This window comes from Scyliorhinus canicula, chromosome 13, assembly GCF_902713615.1.
Source record: "Scyliorhinus canicula chromosome 13, sScyCan1.1, whole genome shotgun sequence".
NCBI classification, from domain to species: domain Eukaryota; kingdom Metazoa; phylum Chordata; class Chondrichthyes; order Carcharhiniformes; family Scyliorhinidae; genus Scyliorhinus; species Scyliorhinus canicula.
In genome coordinates this window covers 40082620-40107088 of record NC_052158.1, presented here as the reverse complement: position 1 = coordinate 40107088, position 24469 = coordinate 40082620, and the positions used below count along the sequence as shown (strand labels likewise).

At 52.4% G+C, this 24469-nt stretch overlaps 2 protein-coding genes across 7 annotated transcripts in view; both read left to right on the top strand.

Annotated features, from left to right (window-relative positions):
• The window catches only part of LOC119976111 (stonustoxin subunit alpha-like), a 784268-nt gene that overhangs the window by 271706 nt on the left and 488093 nt on the right, over nucleotides 1-24469 (top strand). The window lies entirely within an intron of this gene.
• Nucleotides 1-24469, top strand: part of LOC119976113 (class I histocompatibility antigen, F10 alpha chain-like) — a 39142-nt gene that overhangs the window by 9186 nt on the left and 5487 nt on the right. For 4 of the 6 annotated variants that reach the window (XR_005462873.1, XM_038816286.1, XM_038816285.1 and 1 more), the window contains exons 2-5: nucleotides 3200-3460; nucleotides 16540-16815; nucleotides 16932-17210; nucleotides 18457-18576. Coding sequence is in view for 5 of the 6 variants with exons in the window: in XM_038816286.1 (XP_038672214.1) it covers nucleotides 3200-3460; nucleotides 16540-16815; nucleotides 16932-17210; nucleotides 18457-18576 (936 nt within the window). In the remaining variant the exon portion in view is untranslated. The remainder of the gene's footprint in view (nucleotides 1-3199; nucleotides 3461-16539; nucleotides 16816-16931; nucleotides 17211-18456; nucleotides 18577-24469) is intronic. The other 2 variants (XM_038816289.1, XM_038816288.1) reach the window with 1 other exon arrangement.

The following is a 24469-nucleotide window of genomic DNA, read 5'->3' as shown; positions in this document are numbered from 1 at the left end:
TTACTGTTCCAGGTTAGTGATAGACCGGGTGTGTCCCAGGTTACTGTTCCAGGTTAGTGATAGACCGGGTGTGTCCCAGGTTACTGTTCCAGGTTAGTGATAGACCGGGTGTGTCCCAGGTTACTGTTCCAGGTTAGTGATAGACCGGGTGTGTCCCAGGTTACTGTTCCAGGTTAGTGATAGACCGGGTGTGTCCCAGGTTACTGTTCCAGGTTAGTGATAGACCGGGTGTGTCCCAGGTTACTGTTCCAGGTTAGTGATAGACCGGGTATGTCCCAGGTTACTGTTCCAGGTTAGTGATAGACCGGGTATGTCCCAGGTTACTGTTCCAGGTTAGTGATAGACCGGGTGTGTCCCAGGTTACTGTTCCAGGTTAGTGATAGACCGGGTGTGTCCCAGGTTACTGTTCCAGGTTAGTGATAGACCGGGTGTGTCCCAGGTTACTGTTCCAGGTTAGTGATAGACCGGGTGTGTCCCAGGTTACTGTTCCAGGTTAGTGATAGACCGGGTGTGTCCCAGGTTACTGTTCCAGGTTAGTGATAGACCGGGTGTGTCCCAGGTTACTGTTACAGGTTAGTGATAGACTGGGTGTGTCCCAGGTTACTGTTCCAGGTTAGTGATAGACTGGAGTGTGTCCCAGGTTACTGTTCCAGGTTAGTGATAGACCGGTGTGTCCCAGGTTACTGTTCCAGGTTAGTGATAGACCGGGTGTGTCCCAGGTTACTGTTCCAGGTTAGTGATAGACCGGGTGTGTCCCAGGTTACTGTTCCAGGTTAGTGATAGACTGGGTGTGTCCCAGGTTACCGTTCCAGGTTAGTGATAGACTGGGTATGTCCCAGGTTACTGTTCCAGGTTAGTGACAGACCGGGTGTGTCCCAGGTTACTGTTCCAGGTTAGTGATAGACCGGGTGTGTCCCAGGTTACTGTTCCAGGTTAGTGATAGACCGGGTGTGTCCCAGGTTACTGTTCCAGGTTAGTGATAGACCGGGTATGTCCCAGGTTACTGTTCCAGGTTAGTGATAGACCGGGTGTGTCCCAGGTTACTGTTCCAGGTTAGTGATAGACCGGGTTTGTCCCAGGTTACTGTTCCAGGTTAGTGATAGACCGGGTGTGTCCCAGGTTACTGTTCCAGGTTAGTGATAGACCGGGTGTGTCCCAGGTTACTGTTCCAGGTTAGTGATAGACCGGGTGTGTCCCAGGTTACTGTTCCTGGTTAGTGATATACCGGGTGTTTCCCAGGTTACTCTTCCAGGTTAGTGATAGACCGGGTGTGTCCCAGGTTACTGTTCCAGTTTAGTGACAGACAGGGTGTGTCCCAGGTTACTGTTCCAGGTTAGTGATAGACCGGGTAAGTCTCAGGTTACAGTTCCAGGTTAGTGATAGACCGGGTGTGTCCCAGGTTACTGTTCCAGGTTAGTGATAGACCGGGTGTGTCCCAGGTTACTGTTCCAGGTTAGTGATAGACCGGGTGTGTCCCAGGTTACTGTTCCAGGTTAGTGATAGACCGAGTGTTTCCCAGGTTACTGTTGCAGGTTAGTGATAGACCGGGTGTGTCCCAGGTTACTGTTCCAGGTTAGTGATAGACCGGGTGTGTCCCAGGTTACTGTTCCAGGTTAGTGATAGACCAGGTGTGTCCCAGGTTACTGTTCCAGGTTAGTTACAGACCGGGTATTTCCCAGGTTACACTAGGAGGTTAGTGATCTTCTGTTTAACACACTAACCCCTGGATTGTGTCCCAGATTACTGCTCCAGGTTAGTGATAGACCGGGCGTGTCCCAGATTGCTGTTACAGGTTAGTGATAGGCTGGATATGTCCCAGGTTACTGTTCCAGGTTAGTGATAGACCGGGTATGTCCCAGGTTACTGTTCCAGGTTAGTGATAGGCTGGATATGTCCCAGGTTACTGTTCAGTTTAGCGATCTTCTATTTAACACGCTAACCCCTGGATTGTGTCCCAGACTCTCCCCCGTGTCCACACTGACTCCATTGGGTATCTGAGTGACTGATTCTGTGTTTACTCCCTGTTCTGAGAGGCTGCAGCATCTAATTGTGACCCAGTTTAATCTGATTCTGTTTCAATATCAGACAGGATTCTGACATTGTGATAAAGTGGTGGATTATTGGACATTGTCACTGTGTGGATGGGCCGCACTTTGATCAGGTTGTGGGAGTGTTTTAAACCGTCCACTTTAATTGTTCAGTTATTTTACAGACACCAACACATTGTTCCCATTTAGTTAGATCATGGCCAAAGTCCCATCGTGAGCATGTTTAGCCACGTGTTTCCCGGTGCTCCCAGCTCTGAGAAATATCCCGCTATTTAGCGCAGCCGAAGCTGCACATCGCCCTGTTTTCTGCAGTGAGGAGCTCTGCTCACTGGAACTACTCAGCGTAGCGCAACATCAGGACCCCATTTTTAAGTGGCATCCCGATCTTTGGACTCTGGAGCCCCCAACCCGACCCATGAACGCACCCCCCCCCCAAAGCCCCAACTCACTATAAGGAGGTCCCTACCCTCCCCCACGTGCCTCTCAACACCCATAAGGCATCCCAGCCCAATCGCCGCCGCGTGAATAATGCCAGCTTGGAACGTGTCAGTGTTAACCTGGTACACTGGCAATGCTTCTACCAGCTGGCAGTGCCAACTGGGCACCTTGACGTTGGCAGTGCGAGGGTGTCCAGATATCACCAACAGTGCCAGGGTGCCACCATGCCAGGGCATACACCTGGGGGCCTCCGAACCCCTGGGAGACCCCATTGAGTGCCATTCTGTCTCGTCCCGGTGTGTGGAGATCAGCACTGAGCTGCGCTTGCCCGGGATCTCCGAGACGAAGGGGATCGATCGCAACAACTTGTCTGCCTCGGGAAACTACATATTAGAGTGAGAGGAGCTAAAATGTGATCCTGTCCACAATGGGCGGGATTCACATCACAATGTCTCGTGGGATCGTGTTAGCTCATGCGAGGCGTTGCGAGCCATGTACATCCCAGAACCTTGTCTCCTGGTATCTATCGGCCACGTTGCGCTGCCTTTTAGGTACAATGTGGCCGTTCGATAGCGCCCCTTTACTGTGATTTTCACGGTATTTGATATATTCCTGAGGTTCCTGGTATTATTCTGATCACAGGAACCCAGTTATATTATTCCGGTAATCAGATTGGTGTTTATTAACCAGTCCCGTTGACTATTTCTTTACAGACTTGAACTCCCTCACGGTGATATACACTGTCACCTTCGGCATTGAAGATTTTCCTCAGGTCACTGGTGCTGCGATCGTCAATGGTGTCCAAACAGGATATTATGACAGCAATATCCAACGGTGTATTCCCAGGCAGCAGTTCATGGCCGAATATTTCAAAACGGAATTCTGGGACCACTTGACTGAAAAGGCAAAAACACACACAAACCTGGCAAAGCAGAATCTGAATACGATAATGAAGAGCACAAACCTGACGTCTGGTAAGGTCGTGCATATGGAAACCTTGTGTTGATTGTCACACTTTATTAACAAGAGCAGATAAGGGCGGACGAGTGGATGTGGTGTATTTGGTTTTTCAAAAGGCTTCCCATTAGGTCCCAAAGATAGTAAGCAGAATTAGAGCACATGGATATGAAGTAATATAGTGCATGGATACAGGGTTGTTTAACTGTCAGAAAACAGATAGTGGCGACCCCAACAGTTGCAAAGAAGCAGATATATTGACGGCAGCAGTCACACACTAATCCAGGCTTTTAACACTTACTGCACCAAAAACATAGAATACAATGGGCTGGATTCCCTGATCCCTGACGCCAAAATTGCGTTCGGCGACAGGGTGGGGAATCCACGATGATGCCAAAGCCGGGGTGGCGTCGCTTTCGCGATGCTCCCCCACTGAAAAGCAGCATAGTCGCAGAGTATGCCACAGGCCATATCCAGGGCCTCTGTACGTTGGCTGAGGCCCACCCCCCGATGCTCCGTCCCAAACCGGCCGAGATCCTGACGGCGTGGGTTGGTTGTGGTCTCACTCGGCGGGAACTGTGGACTCAGTCCAGCATCGCCACAGTCGGGGAGGGCTGATCCGCGGGCAGGGATGGATATATTCAGGGCTGGGGTCACCGGTGGGGTGGTCTGGGGCACGCAAGCCGCCCGAAGGGGGCCACTATTTTTCGGGACAGGTCTGCGAGCAGCATCCGCCATGAAGCACGGCCGCTGCAGGCCGCCGCCGTGCGCATGCGTGACCACGAACCCGACAATTCTCCAGGCCACATCGACAGCAAGAACCAGGTGCTCTACGCTGCCGCCCTGCTGGCCCCCAGCAAAACCAGTTCTCCTGTCGTAAAACACCACTCTTTTCACGCTGCCGTGGATTCTCTCCAGAACGGAGAATCCAGCCCAATATATCTGAAATTCCTACATTCATCACACCTCCCCTTACGAAAAGAACCATTATTAAAAGTTGACTTCATTTTCCAAACCTTTCAACTCTAAACATTACTCGTTACTAAACACGAGCAATACTTCATAAGATACATATAATATTTCCTTTAAGCATGCAAATTTAAACAAATTACAATCCATTTCAGTCTTTCGTTTTCACCTTCACATCTCGGATTAGTGATAAAGCATCAGCAATCACGTTTTCTCTTCTTGCTGCATGTAAAATATTTATTAATATTAAATGGTTGTAACAATAAACTCCATCTAAACAGTCTTGCATTTTGACCCTGAAACATTTCCAGAAACTGGAACGGATTGTGGTCTGTAAATTATGTCCAATGAATTGTTGGTAACTGAAGGACTGGATTCTCCAAAGCTGCGGCTATGTCCGCAGGAACCGTCTGGTCTTATGACCAGAAAGTCGGCGCTGCCCCCACACCGACCCTCTGTCAGGAGGGGGGCTAGCAGCCCCGTAGTGTAAAGCCCCCGGTTTACCTGCAGATACGGCCGCAGAATGGCCGGGTCCGTAGCCGTCCAACATGGTGCCGGCTGCGTACGGTATCGGCCTGCCAGATAGTGATCCCTTGGACACGCCCCCACCCCAGCGAGTGTGGCAGCGCTGGACTCAGTCCGCAGCCACCACGTGAGGTCCCCGAACGGTGAGACAACATGCGAGTGACGCCTTTGGGGACTCGAAGCATCGGGGAAGGCCTCAGGTGACGTCCTGAGCCGTCCATTGGGCGTGCAGCGTAGTCTTCGACTAGGCCGTTTCTGAGGGGGCAGAGTATGGCAGAAACAGCGCCGGCTCTGATCTCGCCGTCAGAACAGATTCTCTGGCCAGAGAACGCGGTTTCAGCGTCGGCAATTGGAGAATCCCGCCAGAATCTCCTTCTCGATTGTCAAATATTTATTTTAATGAGTATTTAGTTTTCAAGAAAAATAAGCAACAGGCCTTTGGATTCTTGCAGCAGCACCAACAGCAACATGACGCACATCAATTGTCACCTGAAATTAAAACCATAGGATTCCTGCAGTGCAGAAGGAGGCCATGTGGCCCATCGAGTCTGCATCGACCCTCTGAAAGAGCAACCCACCCAGGCCCACTCCCCCACCCTATCCCCTTAGCCCCATAACTCCACCTAACCTATACATCTTTGTGACACTCAGGGGCAATTAAACATGGCCAATTCCCTTCGCTCCAGGAGTGATTTGATGCACCAATAGGGATAGGGCAATTTGAACCAAACTTTCTTACTAACAGTGTTACTTACTTGAACATCGTAAATACAAGCGGTGGGATTCTTTGTCAGCGGGATTATCCGCTTTGCCGGCAGCACACTCACGCCCATGATTTTCCCAACGGCGTGGGAGTTGCCACAATGGAAAACCCCATTGGGCGACTGCTGGGGCGGAGGATTCCACTGCTGACGGGGACAGAGAATCCTACCCAATAGCTTTCAATTACCAGTTAAACAATGCTTAACAATATAATGAAACAATCCTAATTGTTACCTTTATTCCCATTCAAACAACACCCATTTCAGATCCAAGTCCACTTTGATTCCTCCCATTAACTACATCATCTCACTGAAACTAAACACAATGGCTGGAATTCTCCAGCTGTTGGGATACTCTGTTCCCGCTGACAACACACCCCTGTCCGTGGGTTTCCCAGCAGCGTGGTGTGGCTTCAATGGGAAATCCCATTGAGAAGCGGCGGGAAGAGAGAATCCCGCGGCTACAGAACTGGAGAATCCAGCCCAATATCTCTAATTATGTACTCCCCAGGGAACAGTCATAATATAAATAAAGTTCCATTCGCCCAACTTTAGCAAACAATATCAGTGGCTGGAATAAATTACGATCTGACTTTTATGACGCTCTAATTGCACTTCTGTCTCCAAATAGCCGAGCTGCCTTTCAAACTACCATTGTTAAAAACATGACTGCAGCAGTCACACACTCTCCCAGGCCTTTAACTCTTACTGCACTAAATACATACAATAATCTGAAATTCCTACATTCATCACATCTCTGACGGTGCCATCACTTCATATCAGCCATTTTGCAAGAGTTTTTAAAAGCTGGGAATTGGCAAACAGAACCCACAGGGGGGCACACAGGTAATTACACCACCCGTGGGAAGAGATGTACCCTGGACAGTACGCTGGACAGTACCCACGCACTGCCTGGACATTGCCCTGATACTGCCCCCAAACCCCGGCACTGCCGCCTGATCTTTCCCCTGGCATTGCGGTGCCAAGAGAACCCCAATCTGTCAGGAGCTCAGGTTGCTGGGGTGGGCTCTGAATGAGTGTGACATCATCGGACCCCCGTCTCCGTGATATTTTTTAACTATGGGTGGAATTTTCTGATAATTTTTCAAAGTATTGGTCTGAGTGGTAAAATCTGGGAGAATCCCTTTGGTGTGATCTAGGAGAAAAATCACCGACCATCGTCCATTTAAAGAACAGATTTCACGCTGTGCTCAAGGTGCCCCGACTCTGATTCATTCGCTCTGGCATTACTTCAGCTCACTGCTGGGTGGGGGGGGGGGGGGGGGGGGGGGGGCAGTGCTCCTTTTAAACGCCTCCCCTCCCTCCCCCACTCGTTTCAGTCTAATTGGGGGGGAGGGAGATGATAAGCAGGAAGACAGCCCCACGAATCTCTGAGGGGGTCCGGACCAAACTGCTGGACAGGATGGAGCTGAGATGTAACGTCCTGTACCCTCGCCACGGGCAGCCAGTCAGCAAGGTGACCAACACCACATGGGAGGCTGTGGCAGAGCTAGTGAGTGGCAGGAGGATGGGGATCCAGTGTAGGAAGAAGATGAATGATCTTCATGCAGCCAGGGTAAGTCTGCTTTCCATGTTTCCAGCCGCACCCCTTAACACACCCACCGCACTACCATGGCGATCTCACTCTCAGTCATCGCACAGGGATCCAACACTCACCCTGTCCCCCCCTCCCCCACCTCTTCCCAACATCCCCCCATATCTGCTCTCTTCCTCCTCACCTCCCTGCTCCCACTCGCCTCCCACGCATGTTAGATATCATTACCATCTGACCTGGCACGAGTCCAGCCTATTCTCTCTCCATGTGTCTCATTGTAGGACAAACGCGAGCACAGCCAGATTGGGCGGGTCCAGGCTGTCGGGGTGATGCCTGAGTTGATGATCCCCAACCCTTTCGGGGAGAGAGTCCTTGAGCTGGCCGGAGAGGAGCAGGACCACACCTGTGCAGAGGGCGAGGTGGGGGCAACAGACAAAACTGAGAGCCCTCAACACATCCAGTCAAGTGCAAGCCTCATGTGAGTTAACTTTATGTCAACCTTATGCACATGTCGTGCATTAGGGCCATCTTACTTTCCTTGCAGATTGACCATCCTCTTGCCCTCTGGACACAATGGTCCCAAACAAGAGAGACATCACAGAGATGAACATTGAAAAGGCATCATGTCTGTCACCAGCACCCTCCAGCTCGGTGGCAATAACTAGTAGGCAGATTTCTCAGTCATTCACTGGTGAGCACCTCATAGCTGAAGATCCACAACAGGCAGGAACGTCCCAGGGATCTGGACCTCGGAGGGATGCCGGAACCCAGGACTCTGCTGGGCACCTGGCTGATGACGTGCCCATGGTTACAACGGTCATCCCAGAGCCGCTGGAAGAGCAAAGACAGAGTCACGAGCATCAGGAAGTGATGACAGCATCCCCCCCCCTCGGAATGCAAGGCCGACTGGAGGAGTCCCATCACCTGTGTGAGGAGATGCTGCTGTCACTCCGAGGCAACAAGGTCAACACTGCAAGGCCGGCGTCTGCAGTAGGGAGATTAGTGCAGGACGTAGACTCCATGGTGGGGGGGTCCTCTCCATGACTCAGCTCATGACCTCCATGGCTAAGGGCATGGCCTCCGTGGTGCAGGGCTTCAACTGCATGATGCAGGCACTGGTGCAGACATAAGGGTGTGAGGGCCAGAGGACAGTGGAGCTTCTGTATTGCACTCCAGCTTCCCTTCTATCCCATCGAGGAATCCATGGGCCGTCGGGCGCCAAAAGGGACGAAGATCGGCAGGAGTGCAGCCTGGGGCCTTCCACCGAGTAGACCCTGGGGGTGTCCATCCCATTTGACACCCCCGTTCCTGTGAGCGACACACCAAGGAGGGGAGCACGAGAACACATGTGCGGCCCGAGGGCAGGTCCAGCCCCTCAAGGTCCAGGCCCCCCAGGGAGTACCTACCAAGGGTATCTCAGGCTACAGGGCATGGCAGTTAGCAGGCCACCTCAATCTCATCTGTGTAACCTGGGGAGACACTGAGACGTAGCAGGAGGGTAAGGAGGGTGAAGAGATTCTAGTCACATTGCATTTAAGCACGAGGAGAGATTTATCACCAATGTTTGTACCATGGCATGTATTAAAAATCACATTCTGGACCCTAACCCACTCCGATTTCATTGCAGCATGCACAGCCAGGCCCCACGTTTAGACTTGTGATGGGTGTAGATATTTCAGATATAGTGTGCATTGTATTATAAATATTTGGTGCAGTATTGGTTAAAGCCAGGGTTAGTGTGTGCATGACTGCTATATTCATGTTTTTTAAACTCCTGGTTTGAGAAACAGCCTGGCTGTGTGGCTACATCAGGGATAATTACCGTCTCAGAAAAGTAAGATCGTAATTCATCCCAGCCATGACTACTGCTTCTCAAAGTAGGGCTAATAGGACAAAAACAGAAAATACTGGACAAACTCAGCAGGTCTGACAACATCTGTGGAGAGAGAAGGAAGCTAACGTTTCGAGTCAGGACGACCCTTGGTCATCCAGGGCGAATGGGATTTTGTTTATGAAGAAGGCTCCCTGGAGAGTAGATAATGGGAGACATTGGGCAGGATTCTCCGACGGCCGATGCCGGAATCGGAAACATAATTGGGCAGAGAATTGTGTGTCAGCCGGAAATCATGGCCGGCGCAGGGCGCCCGACAGAATGCCTTGACAGCGGGGTCAATACGTTGTACTCCACACGTACAGTTAACGCCTTTGGCTTATCACTAACGGGCCAGACCCGGCATTCTCCGAGGCTTCCACAGCGCTCCGCCTCCACCAGGAGGAATTACCGATGGCAAGTTTCACTTGTTTTGGAAAACGGGAAACAGGTGCCTTGGCTGCTGGGGGAGAGAGAGGAGGTAGGACAGGTTCCCAGAGGCGCGACCGTGGGCCGCCGGACCCACCACTGACTTAGCTAGCTGGGGTGGGGGGGAGTTAGTCTGCCAGAGCTGGGGGGATTACCAGGGGGTGACCAGAGAGTGGGCCATGGGGTTGGGGTGCCCCCCCCGGACCGGGTCTCCAAGCACAGACCGCCATTGCCCCGGCCTGTACGGCAGCCATCCTGATCGCCCGCCGTGGGCCATGGGGTTGGGGTGCCCCCCCCCGGACTGGATCTCCAGGCACGGACCGCCATTGCCACGGTCTGTACGGCAGCCATCCTGATCGCCCGCCGTGGGCCATGGGGTTGGAGTGCCCCCCCGAACCGGGTCTCCAAGCACAGACCGCCATTGCCACGGCCTGTACGGCAGCCACCCTGATCGCCCGCCGTGGGCCATGGTTGCGCAGAATGATACCAGCTGTATGGGTGCCCACACCCCACACTCCCACTCCCCCCACACCACAGGGATACTGTAAAGCCCGGTGGACCTGGTTGTGCACGGGGGTACGCACCATGCTAACATATCTGCCTTTCACCCTCTCCAGACAATGGACTTCAGAATCCAAACAGGAGTGGAAGCCTTTTGTGTTGCCATCGCAGCCCGGGAGGATGCACTGAGGCTGTTCGATCAGGATCTGCTTGGGGAGGACCATACAGAGCAGGAGCCTGCTCTGAAGGAATGAGCCAGTTGGTGAAGATGGAGAGCCGACCGCCCAACAGTCCAAGGAGGAGATGGGAAGCGCCTGACATTTCGGGGATCTGCTGGGTTGGGTATGCCATCAAAGACTCCGGCTGATTAGGGGGATCGTACGGCATATCTGCTGGATCATGAAACACCTGGAACCGTGGGGGTATGGAGGAGGACACCCGCTCCCAGTAGCCGTTAAGGTAACAGTCGCCCTGAAAGTTTTCACCTTCGTATCTTTCCAGGCGCCACATGGGGATCTGTCTGGCATCTCACAGACCTCGGTGCACAGGTGCATGTGCCCGGTTGGCATAATACATCAAATTCAATGTGAACCGAGCCCACCAGGTTGCTCGTGGAAGGAGATTCGCTGCCATCAGCAGGATGCCCAGGTCCAGGGGGTGATCAACGCATGTCCCCTCACGAACACCGGCGTATGATGGGGTGGCCTTCACAAACCGAATACCCAGACACCGTGCGTAACGCCTTAATTCTGACACCTTAGAGGCCCAACCCTGGGTGAAGGGTTGGCTCCTGGGTGACCGGGGTTATCCGCTGCGGACGTGGCTGCTGATGCCTATCCGGAGACCACTGAGCAACGCTGAGACTCGCTAAAACGACGCCCATGATGCGACCAGGGGCATGATTCTGTGGTGCTTCGGTCTCCCGAAGATGTGTTTGAGGTGCCTGGACGGCTCTGGAGGGGCCCTCCAGTATGATGCTGAGAGGGTCGCCCACATCGTGGTGGCCTGCTGAGTTATCCACAACATCGCACAGCAGAGGGGCGATGTGCTGGAGGAGGAGGATGAACGCCAGGCCTCGTCCGACGAGGAGGATTCGGGAGAGGGCAAGGATGGGTGGGACATGGGCCCAGGCAGGCACAGGAGACAGTACAGCATGTGCACCTGGGCCAACACACACAGGACGCTATGATCGCCTCCAGGTTGGTCAGCTAGGCAACTGGCCAGCGGCACAGATAACCTATCCCCCCCTCTTCCCCCCCCCCCCCCCCCCCCCCCCCCCCCCCCCCCCCCCCCCCCCCCCCCCCCCCCCCCCCCCCCCCACAGCACCACCATCCCCCCCACCTCACATTCTCAGCCGACCAACCCCCTCCGTGATTCCGACCTCCCTCCCTATGGGATGCGGGCCCTGAGTTGGCAGGAACAGTGGGTCTGGTCCATGGGATTGAGGATGCTGATGACCCGCTCTGCGCTGGTGCTTCGTATCATTCAACTGCTGCCAGGGTAGCACTTGCTAACATCCACTTGGGTGATCCCTGCATGCAAGCTAGCCATTCCATCACCCTGGATTGAGTGAGATGGGGGAGGGGAGGGAAGAGGGGAGGTCAGTGCTCGGCAGGGCAGAGGGACGTGGAGAGGGTAGGGGGAGAATGGGGTTCGATGACAGAAGAGGTCCCGTCCTATGTGAAGCGTGCAACCATGAGGGTCTCCCTGGCACTCCAGGCTTACTGAACCCTCACCGCTGCCTCCTGTCCTCCAGCCTCTGGTTGGTCCTCCACACATCTCCGGGATCCGTTCTCCAGCCCCAATTGGTCAGGCGCCTCTTCATCCTCGTCCTCATTGGACGTGGACACATATTCCTCGTTGCCCCGCTGCTGTGCCAGGTTGTGGAGAACGCAGTAGACCACTACCAAGTGGGTGACCCTCCGGGGGTGTACTGGAATCCACCACCAGAGCAGTTGAGGCATCAGAACCACATTTGGAGCAGTCCGATACACCGCTCAAAGACAGACCGCGTGGCCACATGGGCCTCATTGTGTCATGTCTCTGCATTGATCACCGGCCTCCATACTGGCATCATTATCCAGGTCTCAGCACGGGCCCCTCCACCAAGAGCTTTGCAGCCATCCTGGGATAAACCTCGAAGAGGCCGGGGATCTCTGACTGCCCCAGGGTGTAGCTGTCGTGCGCACTCCCCAGGAAGCATGCACACACGTGCATGATCTGCTTGTGGTGGTCACACACGAGCTGGATGTTCGGAGAGTGGATGTTCTTCCTGTTAACTTAGGACACTCACAGATGGCCCGGTGTGCGCAAGACGACATGCGTGGTATCTATTAGCCCCTGGACCTGGGGCATCCCAGAGATGGTGGAGGAAACTGCTGCCCAGGTATTTTGCTGGGCCTGGGTCCAAGTTGAAGTGGATATAGTTCTCTGCCCGGTCAAACAGGACATCCGTGACCTCTCGGATGCACCTATGGGCTGAAGCTTGTGAGATGCAGCACAGGTCCCCACTTCAGCCCTGGAATTATCCGGAGGCGTAGAAATTCAAGGTAGCGGTGACCCTGACGGCCACCGGGAATGGGTATCCTCCTTCTCCAAGTGGTACCAAGTCTGCGAGGACATGGCACAGGTGCTGCACCATCTCCTTGTTGAGGTGGCGCCTCCTACGGCACACACTGCCCATTTTCTGTTCGAAAGACCCATGAAGCCTGTACACCTTGACCCGTCGTGGGCATTTTCCTCTGGGTCGCACCCTGGCCTGATGGCCAGGGCCTCAGGGTGTGGAGCGAGGCCCTGCACGTAGGCTGCCACTTTGAGCCCTGTCGACACTGTTGCCGCCGCCTTCTCCAGTGTCTGGCTGCCCAGCCTGCCAGCAGCATCACTAGGGTAGGTCCCGCAGGGTCCGCAACATCGTCCTCACCATTTGATATCTGTTAAGAAAGGGGAGAGGATGTGAGACTGTAAAACTGCGATGTCTTCCACCCCAGGACACTGCAGCCACCATTGCTCCCTGCCCCCACCCTCCCTCCCAAGCTCGGCACATCCAGCCACAGCAGAGGCCTCTGCTCACCAGACCCAGATACCCGTACGTAGCATTACCTGGACCGGCCGCTAGTTTCCCCACCCACCCTCCAGCTGCGGACATGTCCCCGGAGCTGTGACCCATTCCCTGGGTATTGGGAAGTTGGCCACTGTGTCCCTTGTGTTGCTTCATGCAGGGTTGATGCACAGTGTTTAGGCTTCACAGTCTGATTGGGAGGCTCAGCAGTAACTCCCACATGCTGCATGGCACGCCTACCCACAGGGATCCTCCCACATGCTGCATGGCACGCCTACCCACGGGATCCTCCCACATGCTGCATGGCACGCCTACCCACAGGAATCCTCCCACATGCTGCATGGCACGCCTACCCACAGGAATCCTCCCACATGCTGCATGGCACGCCTACCCACGGGGATCCTCCCACATGCTGCATGGCACGCCTACCCACGGGGATCCTCCTTCATGCTGCATGGCACGCCTACCCACGGGGATCCTCCCTCATGCTGCATGGCACGCCTACCCACGGCATCCTCCCACATGCTGCATGGCACGCCTACCCACGGGGATCCTCCCTCATGCTGCATGGCACGCCTACCCACGGGGATCCTCCCACATGCTGCATGGCACGCCTACCCACGGGGATCCTCCCACATGCTGCATGGCACGCCTACCCACGGGAATCCTCCCACATGCTGCATGGCACGCCTACCCACGGGGATCCTCCCACATGCTGCATGGCACGCCTACCCACAGGGATCCTCCCACATGCTGCATGGCACGCCTACCCACGGGTATCCTCCCACATGCTGCATGGCACGCCTACCCACGGGGATCCTCCCACATGCTGCATGGCACGCCTACCCACGGGGATCCTCCCACATGCTGCATGGCACGCCTACCCACGGGGATCCTCCCACATGCTGCATGGCACGCCTACCACGGGACCCTCCCTCATGCTGCATGGCACGCCTACCCACGGCATCCTCCCACATGCTGCATGGCATGCCTACCCACGGGGATCCTCCCACATGCTGCATGGCACGCCTACCCATGGGTATCCCTCCACATGCTGCATGGCACGCCTACCCACAGGAATCCTCCCACATGCTGCATGGCACGCCTACCCATGGGGATCCTCCCACATGCTGCATGGCACGCCTACCCACGGGAATCCTCCCACATGCTGCATGGCACGCCTACCCACGGGGATCCTCCCACATGCTGCATGGCACGCCTACCCACGGGGATCCTCCCACATGCTGCATGGCACGCCTACCCACGGGGATCCTCCCTCATGCTGCATGGCACGCCTACCCACGGGGATCCTCCCACATGCATGGCACGCCTACCCACGGGGGATCCTCCCACATGCTGCATGGCACGCCTACCCACGGGGGATCCTCCCACATGCTGCATGGCATGCCTACCCACGGGGATCCTCCCACATGCTGCATGGCACGCCTACCCATGGGTATCCCTCCACATGCTGCATGGCACGCCTACCCATGGGGATCCTCCCACATGCTGCATGGCACGCCTACCCACGGCATCCTCCCACATGCTGCATGGCACGCCTACCCACGGGGATCCTCCCTCATGCTGCATGGCACGCCTACCCACGGGAATCCTCCCACATGCTGCATGGCACGCCTACCCATGGGGATCCTCCCACATGCTGCATGGCACGCCTACCCACGGGGATCCTCCCACATGCTGCATGGCACGCCTACCCACGGGAATCCTCCCACATGCTGCATGGCACGCCTACCCATGGGGATCCTCCCACATGCTGCATGGCACGCCTACCCACGGGGATCCTCCCACATGCTGCATGGCACGCCTACCCACGGGGATCCACTTGGGATGTGTGAATTGCTCAGTTAACTACTATGGCCAATTCCCAGTTCGCAATAGCCTTCAGCCGCACGGCCGGAGGCTTCTGCGGTCTGTTGGAATTATGGGTGACAGTGGGACAGACTGGCAGAGCGTTGGGCTGCCCCCAGCACTGGTATACACGATCCAGGCGTTGACATGACGGACCCACGTGCGGTTGCCATCACACATACCACCTTATTCTGGAACCCCCACCGCCGGGGCGGCACACCCCAACCAAGGCTGTTCCCCACCCCCTGTTGCCCCTCCACCCCTCTCTGAGCACAGGCAATGACCCCAGTGCCCCTGGGATCTTTGCCTGTGAATGAAGATACCTACTCACCTCCTCTGTCCCCGCAGCAGCCTTTACGCCAGGTTCACATTTTTAAACAGGAGCACTAGTCGCCGCCCGTGTGACCACTTGCTGGGGAGGCTATTGGATCACAGGGGGCCGTTGTATAGGGGGTGCCTCTCATTAATTGGATGGCGATTGGCCTGAAGTGGTGATCGTTGGTTTCTCGCCACGCTGCAGCATGATCCTGATTTCACCTCCGGGAGCGGGCCGGTTATATCACGAACGGGTTAGTGCCCAGCGCAGTTCTCGTTTGTCGTCTCTCCCGCTATTCAATGGCCTCACTCTCACTTGAGCGCAACGCGGCCACTGAATCACACCCGTAGAAACACAGGCTGGATTTTGAATTTGTGTAATTAACACTGAGACTTGTGTCGTGACATATGTCGTTCCATCAGGCTCGGGTTCTTCTGATGTCAACCCTTTACTCTACAGCAGAGAAAACTGAAATGTCCCAAAGTCCTGGAACAACTTTTCCATCCAGCTTCCTGAGATAGGCACACAGTTGGTTTGCTGTAGCCTCTTATTACCTTCCCTTGGTCACCCCCCCCCCCCCCCCCTCTCCCCCATCCCACACTGCACCCAGGAAGCCAGGACATTCCGACTTCACTGCTCCATGGCCCAACCCCACCCTCCATCCTCCCCCGGTAACTCTTTACGCTACTCAATGATCTCGATCCCACCCGGCAAACCTACCTTCCCGGTCCTGAGGCTCAAGTGGCCATTCTCCTGCTTCCCTCCATTGAGCTCCAGAGTTAAGCGAGGACAACTGACCTTAAACACAAAACTGACTGGTGCCCATCATTGTTAAATGGCCATTAACTGGGTGGCCCATGATTCCCGTGCGCCATTGACATTATTATGAAGATAGGACCTTATACAAACTGTTCTCATTGATGAATATTCATGGGGTGTAAATGTATTCGCGCAATAACACGTCACAATCCTGCTCGACACACCACAAGCCCGCCACTGACATGACCTCAGCATCTCAAACCCAGGGGGGGAAATTTAATTTTCACATCCCACCCAATGAAGTCACACCCCCCCCCCCCACCGTGTCGCCCACTCTTGTCGGCTCCATAAATCCCACCTCCAGATCTCACCCGATCCCATCCCATTTATTCAAACAGTAATTAGGTAAATATATTCCCACCTGAAAGGAGATCTCGAATTACCAGGAAATGATTGATTATTGATTATGTCTGTTCACTGACAGGAATTCACATTATGCAATGGATAAAATCTGTTGAGATCTCTGAAGATGGCACCATGAAGCGGTGGATGAATCAAAGATTTGATGGAAAGGACTATGTTAGTTTAGATCCAGACAGAATGAGATGGGTCGCAACCAATCCCAATGCAGTGAAGATTAAAGAGGATTGGGATAACGATGAATCCTGGAATAAGTTTTGGAAATGGCACCTAGAAATTGAACTTGTTGAACGTTTAAAGAATTATTTACAAGCTGGAAAGGAATATTTTGGACGGAAAGGTACTGATTTGAGTTTTGATCCATGTTCTGATCTATCTTCACTGACCTATCAAACCGTTCTCCCATTCCATTCAGTGTCTGTCTATTGTTTGTGTTTTCACCCTTTCCCATTACAGATCAGCCTGAAGTCTTCATCTCTAAAAGCGAGCCCAATAGTCAGTACAAGCCGCTCACTCTCTCCTGCCTGGTTACTGGGTTTTATCCTGTAGACATCGAGGTGACCTGGCTAAGGAATGGAGAGGTAATGTCTGAGACACAATCCTCGGGGCTTCGACCGAACCACGATGGGAGCCATCAGATCCAGAAAGAGATTGAAATAAATGCTGGGGATGAGGATCAATACTCCTGTCAAATTGAACACAGCAGCCTGGCAGAGCCCAAGCTCCATCAGTGGGGTAAGGAACTGGACTGGATATGTGTGTGTGTAACAGGAAGACGCCATTCAGCCCATTGACTCTGTTCCACCATTCAGATTTCTGAGACAGGGAGCAAGCGTTTAGTGATTTGTGTTCAGGGTTATTCAAATCTCTTTGTTTGTTTTACAGCTCCTAGTCTCTCAATATTGTGAAATTATTTTGATTTGTTTTTCCCAGATTTAATGTGGATGATCCCACACTTCCCACATTGGGAAAAACTGTGGCAGATGGAATTCACTTATTTAATTTTGTCCATATTCTTACACTGAATCTCCTAACTTAGTGTCATCAGTAAACTGGAATGTACAATTCTCTGTCCCTTCATCCAAGTCATTAATACAGATGGTGAAAAGCTGAGGGCCCAGTACAGATCCCTCGGGGAATACAACTGATCCCATCCTGCCAATGGGAGCACATTCCTTTTACCCCATTCCCTGTTTCATAACTCCAAAGCAATTCTGACCCCGTGTCAAAGATTACCTCCAATTCCATTCTGATTATTGTCAAGAATCTTGTGTGGAACTTTATCAATGACCTTCTGGAAGCCCTTATCCACCATGTCAGTGAGATCCTGATCAAATTCAATGTGATTAGTCAGACATGAGCCCCCATCACAGATCCATCCTGTCTCTCTTTGATCAGCTGATTCTCGTCCCAATGTCTGGAACTCAATCTCTGGCCATTTGTGAATCTTTTCTTTGAGTTGGATTCTCTCACAATTCCATGTGTTGTCCATGGTGGCTTCACTGCAGTCGGTTAGGATTAAGTTCTGTGTTGGATTGTACCTAGTGCTTCTTTTGAAGCGTTTGCTCTGTTTATCTGTTGTTTTCCTCATTATCAGCTCAGCCCAGTTTCCTGTGGTCAGTTTATTCCTCATCCCTTTGAAGTTTGATGTGAAACCCATCAGTGATGCTGCATCCTGGGCCGTACAATGTAACCCTGGAGATTGAGCAAGGACAGGACACAGAGACATTGGGGAGAAATAGAACTGAACTGGCCGGGAAGGTAACCCACGGGATTGGGAAAACACAGCTTTGACACCCCCATCAATGGGAATCTTTAGTGACTTCACTGGAGAGTAAAATCGGGCGAGTGTACAACCAACGTTCCCACCAATCCCATCAATTCCCAATGGGCTGCTTCAGTTCAAATTGTCCCCAATTAAGAACTGGGAATGGATCCGGGAGCAGAGAGACAATCCTCATATTATTCACATCTGTTTCAGAATTCCGGGAAAACAATGGGGGACACTTCCATCTTGGAATTATAATTGGATCAATGATCCCAGCACTGATTGTTATATGTGGTTCAATCGGAATCATCATCTGGAAAAGAAAACGGAGAGGTAAGATTAAGAGAGAGGGGAATGTAGAACTGTGGGACAGAGTGAGTGTGGGGGAATCCCCAGTACTGGGAGTACAGGACACTGAGAGGGGAGAGAGGAGGGAATGTAGAACTGGGGGACAGAGTGTGTGGGGGATCCCCAGTACTGGGAGTACAGGACACTGGAGAGGGGACGAGAGAGAGGGAATGTAGAACTGAGGGGACAGAGTGAGTGTGGGGGAATCCCAGTACTGGGAGTACAGGCACTGAGAGGGAAGAGAGGGGAATGTAGAATGAGGGGACAGAGTGAGTGTGGGGATCCCAGTACTGATAAGGGAGAGGGGAGAGAGAGGGAATGTAGAACTGAGGGGAGAGGTGGGGGATCCCCGTGAGTACGGGAGAGGGAATGTAGAACTGAGGGGACGAGTGAATGTGGGGGAATCCCCTATGGGAGTACAGGTACACAGAGAGGGGAGAGAGAGAGGGGAATGTAGAACTGAGGGGACAGAGTGAGTGTGGGGGAATCCCCAGTACTGGGAGTACAGGACACTGAGAGGGGAGAGAGAGGGGAATGGAGAACTGAGGGGACAGAGTGAATGTGGGGAATCCCCAGTACTGGGAGTACAGGACATTGAGAGGGGAGAGAGAGAGAGAGGGGGGGAATGTAGAACTGAGGGGACAGTGAGTGTGGGGGAATCCCCATACTGGGAGTACAGTACACTGAGAGGGGAGAGAGAGGGGAATGTAGAACTGAGGGGACAGAGTGAATGTGGGGAATCCCCAGTACTGGGAGTACAGGACACTGAGAGGGGAGAGAGAGGGGAATGTAGAACTGAGGGGACAGAGTGAATGTGGGGAATCCCCAGTACTGGGAGTACAGGACACTGAGAGGGGAGAGAGAGAGGGGAATGTAGAACTGAGGGGACAGAGTGAGTGTGGGGGGAATCCCCAGTACTGGGAGTACAGGACACTGAGAGGGGAGAGAGAGAGGGGAATGTAGAACTGAGGGGACAGAGTGAGTGTGGGGGAATCCCTAGTACTGGGAGTGACAGGACACTGAGAGGGGAGAGAGAGAGGGGAATGTAGAACTGAGGGGACAGAGTGAGTGTGGAGGGATCCCCAGTACTGGTAGTACAGGACACTGAGAGGGGAGAGAGAGGGGGAATGTAGAACTAAGGGGACAGAGTGATTTGGGGGAATCCCCAGTACTGGGAGTACAGGACACTGAGAGGGGAGAGAGAGAGAGAGAGGGGAATGTAGAACTGAGGGGACAGAGTGAGTGTGGGGGGAATCCCCAGTACTGGGAGGACAGGACACTGAGAGGGGAGAGAGAGGGGAATGTAGAACTAAGGGGACAGAGTGAGTGTGGGGGGATCTCCCAGTACTGGGAGTACAGGACACTGAGAGGGGAGAGAGAGGGGAATATAGAACTGAGGGGACAGAGTGAGTGTGGGGGAATCCCCAGTACTGGGAGTACAGGACACTGAGAGGGGAGAGAGAGGGGAATGTAGAACCGAGGGGACAGAGTGAGTGTGGGGGAATCCCCAGTACTGGGAGTACAGGACACTGTGTTGAATGAACTGATTTAATTCCCACTCACAGGTACAATGGTTTAGAAGGCACATGGTATACTTGCCTTTATTAACTGAGGCATTTTGTTTACGGCCAGGGAGGGTGTGCTGGAACTGTATAAAACATTGGTTAGGCCAGAGCTATAGTATCGTGCAGTTCTGGAATCCACATTCCAGGAGGGATGGGATAACACTGGAAAGGGGGCAGAAGAGATTTCCCAGGATGTTGCCTGGGCTGGAGAGTTTTAGCTATGAAGAGAGATTAGATAGACTGGGATTGTTTTCCTTGGAGCAGAGGACACCGATGGGGGTATGAGTGAGATGTATACAATTGTGAGGGGCATAGATAGAGTAGAGAGGAAGAAACCTTTCCCCTTGGTGGAGGGATCAATGGCCAGGGGGCTTAGATTTAAGGTCAGGGGCAAATGGTTTAGAGGGGATGTGAGAAAGAACCTTTTCATCCAGAGGGTGGTGGGAGTTTGGAACTCACTGCCTGAAAAGATGTTGGAGACAGAGACCTTCATAACATTTCAGAAGTATTTAGATGTGAACTTCCGATGCCAGGGCTACAGGGGCCAAGTGCTGGAAAACGGGAATCAAATACTTTGATAGTTCTTTTTGACCTGCGTCAAGGAGAAGGGCCGAAGGGCCTTTTCTGTGCTGTAGACCTCCGATCCCTGCTACCCTTCTTAAACAAAGGGACAACACTAGCAATTCTCCAGTCCTCAGGGACCTCACCCGTGCTCAAGGATGCTGCAAAGATATCTGTTAAGGCCCCAGCTATTCGACCCTCGCTTCCCTCAGTAACCTGGGATAGATCCCATCCGGTCCTGGGGACTTGTCCACCTTAATGCCTTTTAGAATACCCAAAACGTCCCCTTTCCTTATGCCGACTTGACCTAGTGTATTTAAACATCCATCCATAGCCTCAACATCCGTCATGTCCCTCTCCTTGGTGAATACCGATGCAAAGTACTCATTAAGAATCTCACCCATTTCTTCTGACTCCACGCATAAATTCCCTCTTTTGTCTTTGAGTGGGCCAATCCTTTCTCTCGTTACCCTCTTGCTCCTTATATACGAATAAAAGGCTTTGGGATTTTCCTTAACCCTGTTCGCCAAAGATATTTCATGACCCCTTTTAGCCCTCTTTACTGCGCGTTTGAGATTTGTCCTACTTTCCCGATATTCCTCTAAAGCTTCATCAGTTTTAAGTCGCCTCGATCTTATGTGTGCTTCCTTTTTCATCTTAGCTAGTCTCACAATTCCACCCGTCATCCATGGTTCCCTAATCTTGCCATTTCTATCCCTCATTTTCACAGGGACACGTCTGTCCTGCACTCTTTCCTTAAAAGACTCCCACATTTCAAATGTGGATTTACCCTTAAACAGTTGCTCCCAATCCACATTCCCTAGCTTCTGCCAAATTTTGTTATACTTGGCATTTCCCCAATTTAGCAATCTTCCTTTAGGACCACTCTCGTCTTTGTCCATGAGTATTCTAAAACTTACGGAATTGTGGTCGCTATTCCCAAAGTAATCACCGATGGAAACTTCAACCACCTGGCTGGGATCATTCCCCAATACCAGGTCCTGTATGGCCCCTTCCTGAGTTGGACTATTTACATACTGCTTGAAAAAGCTCTCCTGGATGCTCCTTACAAATTCTGCTCCATCTACGCCTCCAACACTACATGAGTCCCATTCAATGTTGGGGAAGTTAAAATCTCCCATCACAACCACACTGTTGCTCCTACATTTTTCTATCATCTGTCTACATATTTGTACCTTTACTTCACACTCGCTTTTGGGAGGCCTGTAGTAAATTCCCAACAATGTTACTGCACCCTTCCTATTTCTTAGCTCTACCCATATTGCCTCAGTGCTCGAATCCTCCATCGTGCCCTCCTTAATCACAGCTGTGATATTATCTCTGACCAGTAATGCAACTCCTTCACCCCTTTTACCTCCCTCCCTATCCCTCCTGAAGCATCTATACCCTGGGATATTTAGTTGCCAGTCTTGCCCTTCCCTCAACCAAGTCTCAGTAATACCAATAACATCATATTCCCAGGTACTAATCCAAGCCCTAAGTTCATCTACTTTACCTGCTATACTTCTTGCATTAAAACAAATGCACCTCAGACCACCTGTACCTTTGCGTTCATCATCTCTTCCCTGTATACTTGTCCCCTTAGTCACATTAAGTTTATTATCTAACACCTTACTGGCTTTAGTTGCTGCCTCTTTACTGACCTCTAACTTCCTAATCTGGTTAGCATCCCCCTGCCACATTAGTTTAAAACCTCCCCAACAGTGTTAGCAAAAGCACCTCCTCGGACATTGGTTCCAGTCCTGCCCAGGTGTAGACTATCCGATTTGTAATGGTCCCACCGCCCCAGAACCGGTTCCAATGTCCCAAAAACCTGGACCCCTCCCTCCTGCACCATCTCTCAAGCCACGTATTCATTCTGACTATTCTTGAATTTCTACTCTGACTGGCTCGTGGCACTGGCAGCAATCCTGAGATTACTACCTTTGATGTCCTACTTTTTAACTCGCTAAATTCTGATTGCAAGACCTCATCCTGTTTTTTACCTATATCGTTGGTGCCTATATGCACCACGACAGGTGGCTGTTCACCCTCCCCCTTCAGTATTCCCTGCAGCCGATCTGAGACATCTCTGACCCGTGCACCCGGGAGGCAACATACCATTCGGGAGTCACGTTTCCGACCACAGAAATGCCTGTCTACGCCCCTTACAATTGAATCCCCTATGACTATAGCCCTGCCAGTCTTTTTCCCGCCCTTCTGTGCAGCAGAGCCAGCCACGGTGCCATGAGCCTGGCTACTACTGCCTTCCCCTGGTGAGTCATCTCCCCCAACAGTATCCAAAACGGTATACCTGTTTTCAGGGAGATGACCGCAGGGGACACCTGCACTGCCTTCCTGCTCTTTCTCTGCCTTTTAGTCACCCATTACCTGTCTCTGTCACCAATCCTAATCTGCGGTGTGACCAACTCACTGAGCGTGCTATCCACGACCTCCTCAGCATCGCGGATGCTCCAAAGTGAGTCCATCCGCAGCTCCAGAGCCACCATGCGGTCTAACAGGAGCTGCAGCTGGACACACTTCCCGCACATGAAGGGGTCAGGGGCATCGGCCGCGTCCCTGAACTCCCACATTGAGCACGAGGAGCATAACACTGGTCGAGGAACATAACACGGCTACTCTCTGGGTAAAGAACCTACCTCTGTCATCCCCCCTATATCTTCCACCATTCACCTTAAATTTATGTCCCCTTGTAATGGTTTGTTCCACCCGGGGAAAAAGTCTCTGACTGTCTACTCTATCTATTCCCCGATCATCTTATAAACCTCTATCAAGTCGCCCCTCATCCTTCTCCGTTCTAATGAGAAAAGGCCGAGCACCCTCAACCTTTCCTCGTAAGACCTACTTTCCATTCCAGGCAACATCCCGGTAATTCTCCTCTACCCCTTTCCAGTGCTATCACATCTTTTCCAAAGCTTCCACATCCTTCCTAAAATGAGGCAACTAGGACTGCACACAGTATTCCAAATGTGGCATTACCAAGGTTTTGTACAACTGCATCATCACCTCACGGCTCTTAAATTCAATCCCTCTGCTAATGAACGCTAGCACACCATAGGCCTTCTTCACAGCTCTAGCCACTTGAGTGGCAACTTTCAAAGATCTATGAACCTGGACCCCAAGATCTCTCTGCTCCTCCACATTGCCAAGAACCCTACCGTTAACCCTGTATTCCGCACTCATATTTATCCTTCCAAAATGGACGACCTCACACTTGTCAGGGTTAATCGCCATCTGCCACTTCTCAGCCCAGCTCTGCATCCTATCCATGTCTCTCTGCAGCCGACAACAGCCCTCCTCACTATCCACAACTCCACCAATCTTCGTATCGTCTGTAAATTTACTGGCCCACCGTTCAACTCCCTCATCCAAGTTATTAATGAAAATTACAAACAGCAGAGGTCCCAGAACTGATCCCTCCGGTACGCCACTGGTAACTGGGATCCAGGTTGAATATTTGCCATTCACCACCACTCTCTGACTTCTATTGGTTAGCCAGTCGTTATCCAACTGGCCAAATTTCCCACTATCCCATGCCTCCTTACTTTCTGCATAAGCCTACCATGGGAACCTTATCAAATGCCTTATTAAAATCCATGTACACTACATCCACTGCTTTACCTTCATCCACATGTTTGGTCACCTCCTCAAAGAATTCAATAAGACTTGTGAGGCAAGACATACCCCTCACAAATCCATGCTGACTATCCTTAATCAAGCAGTGTCTTTCC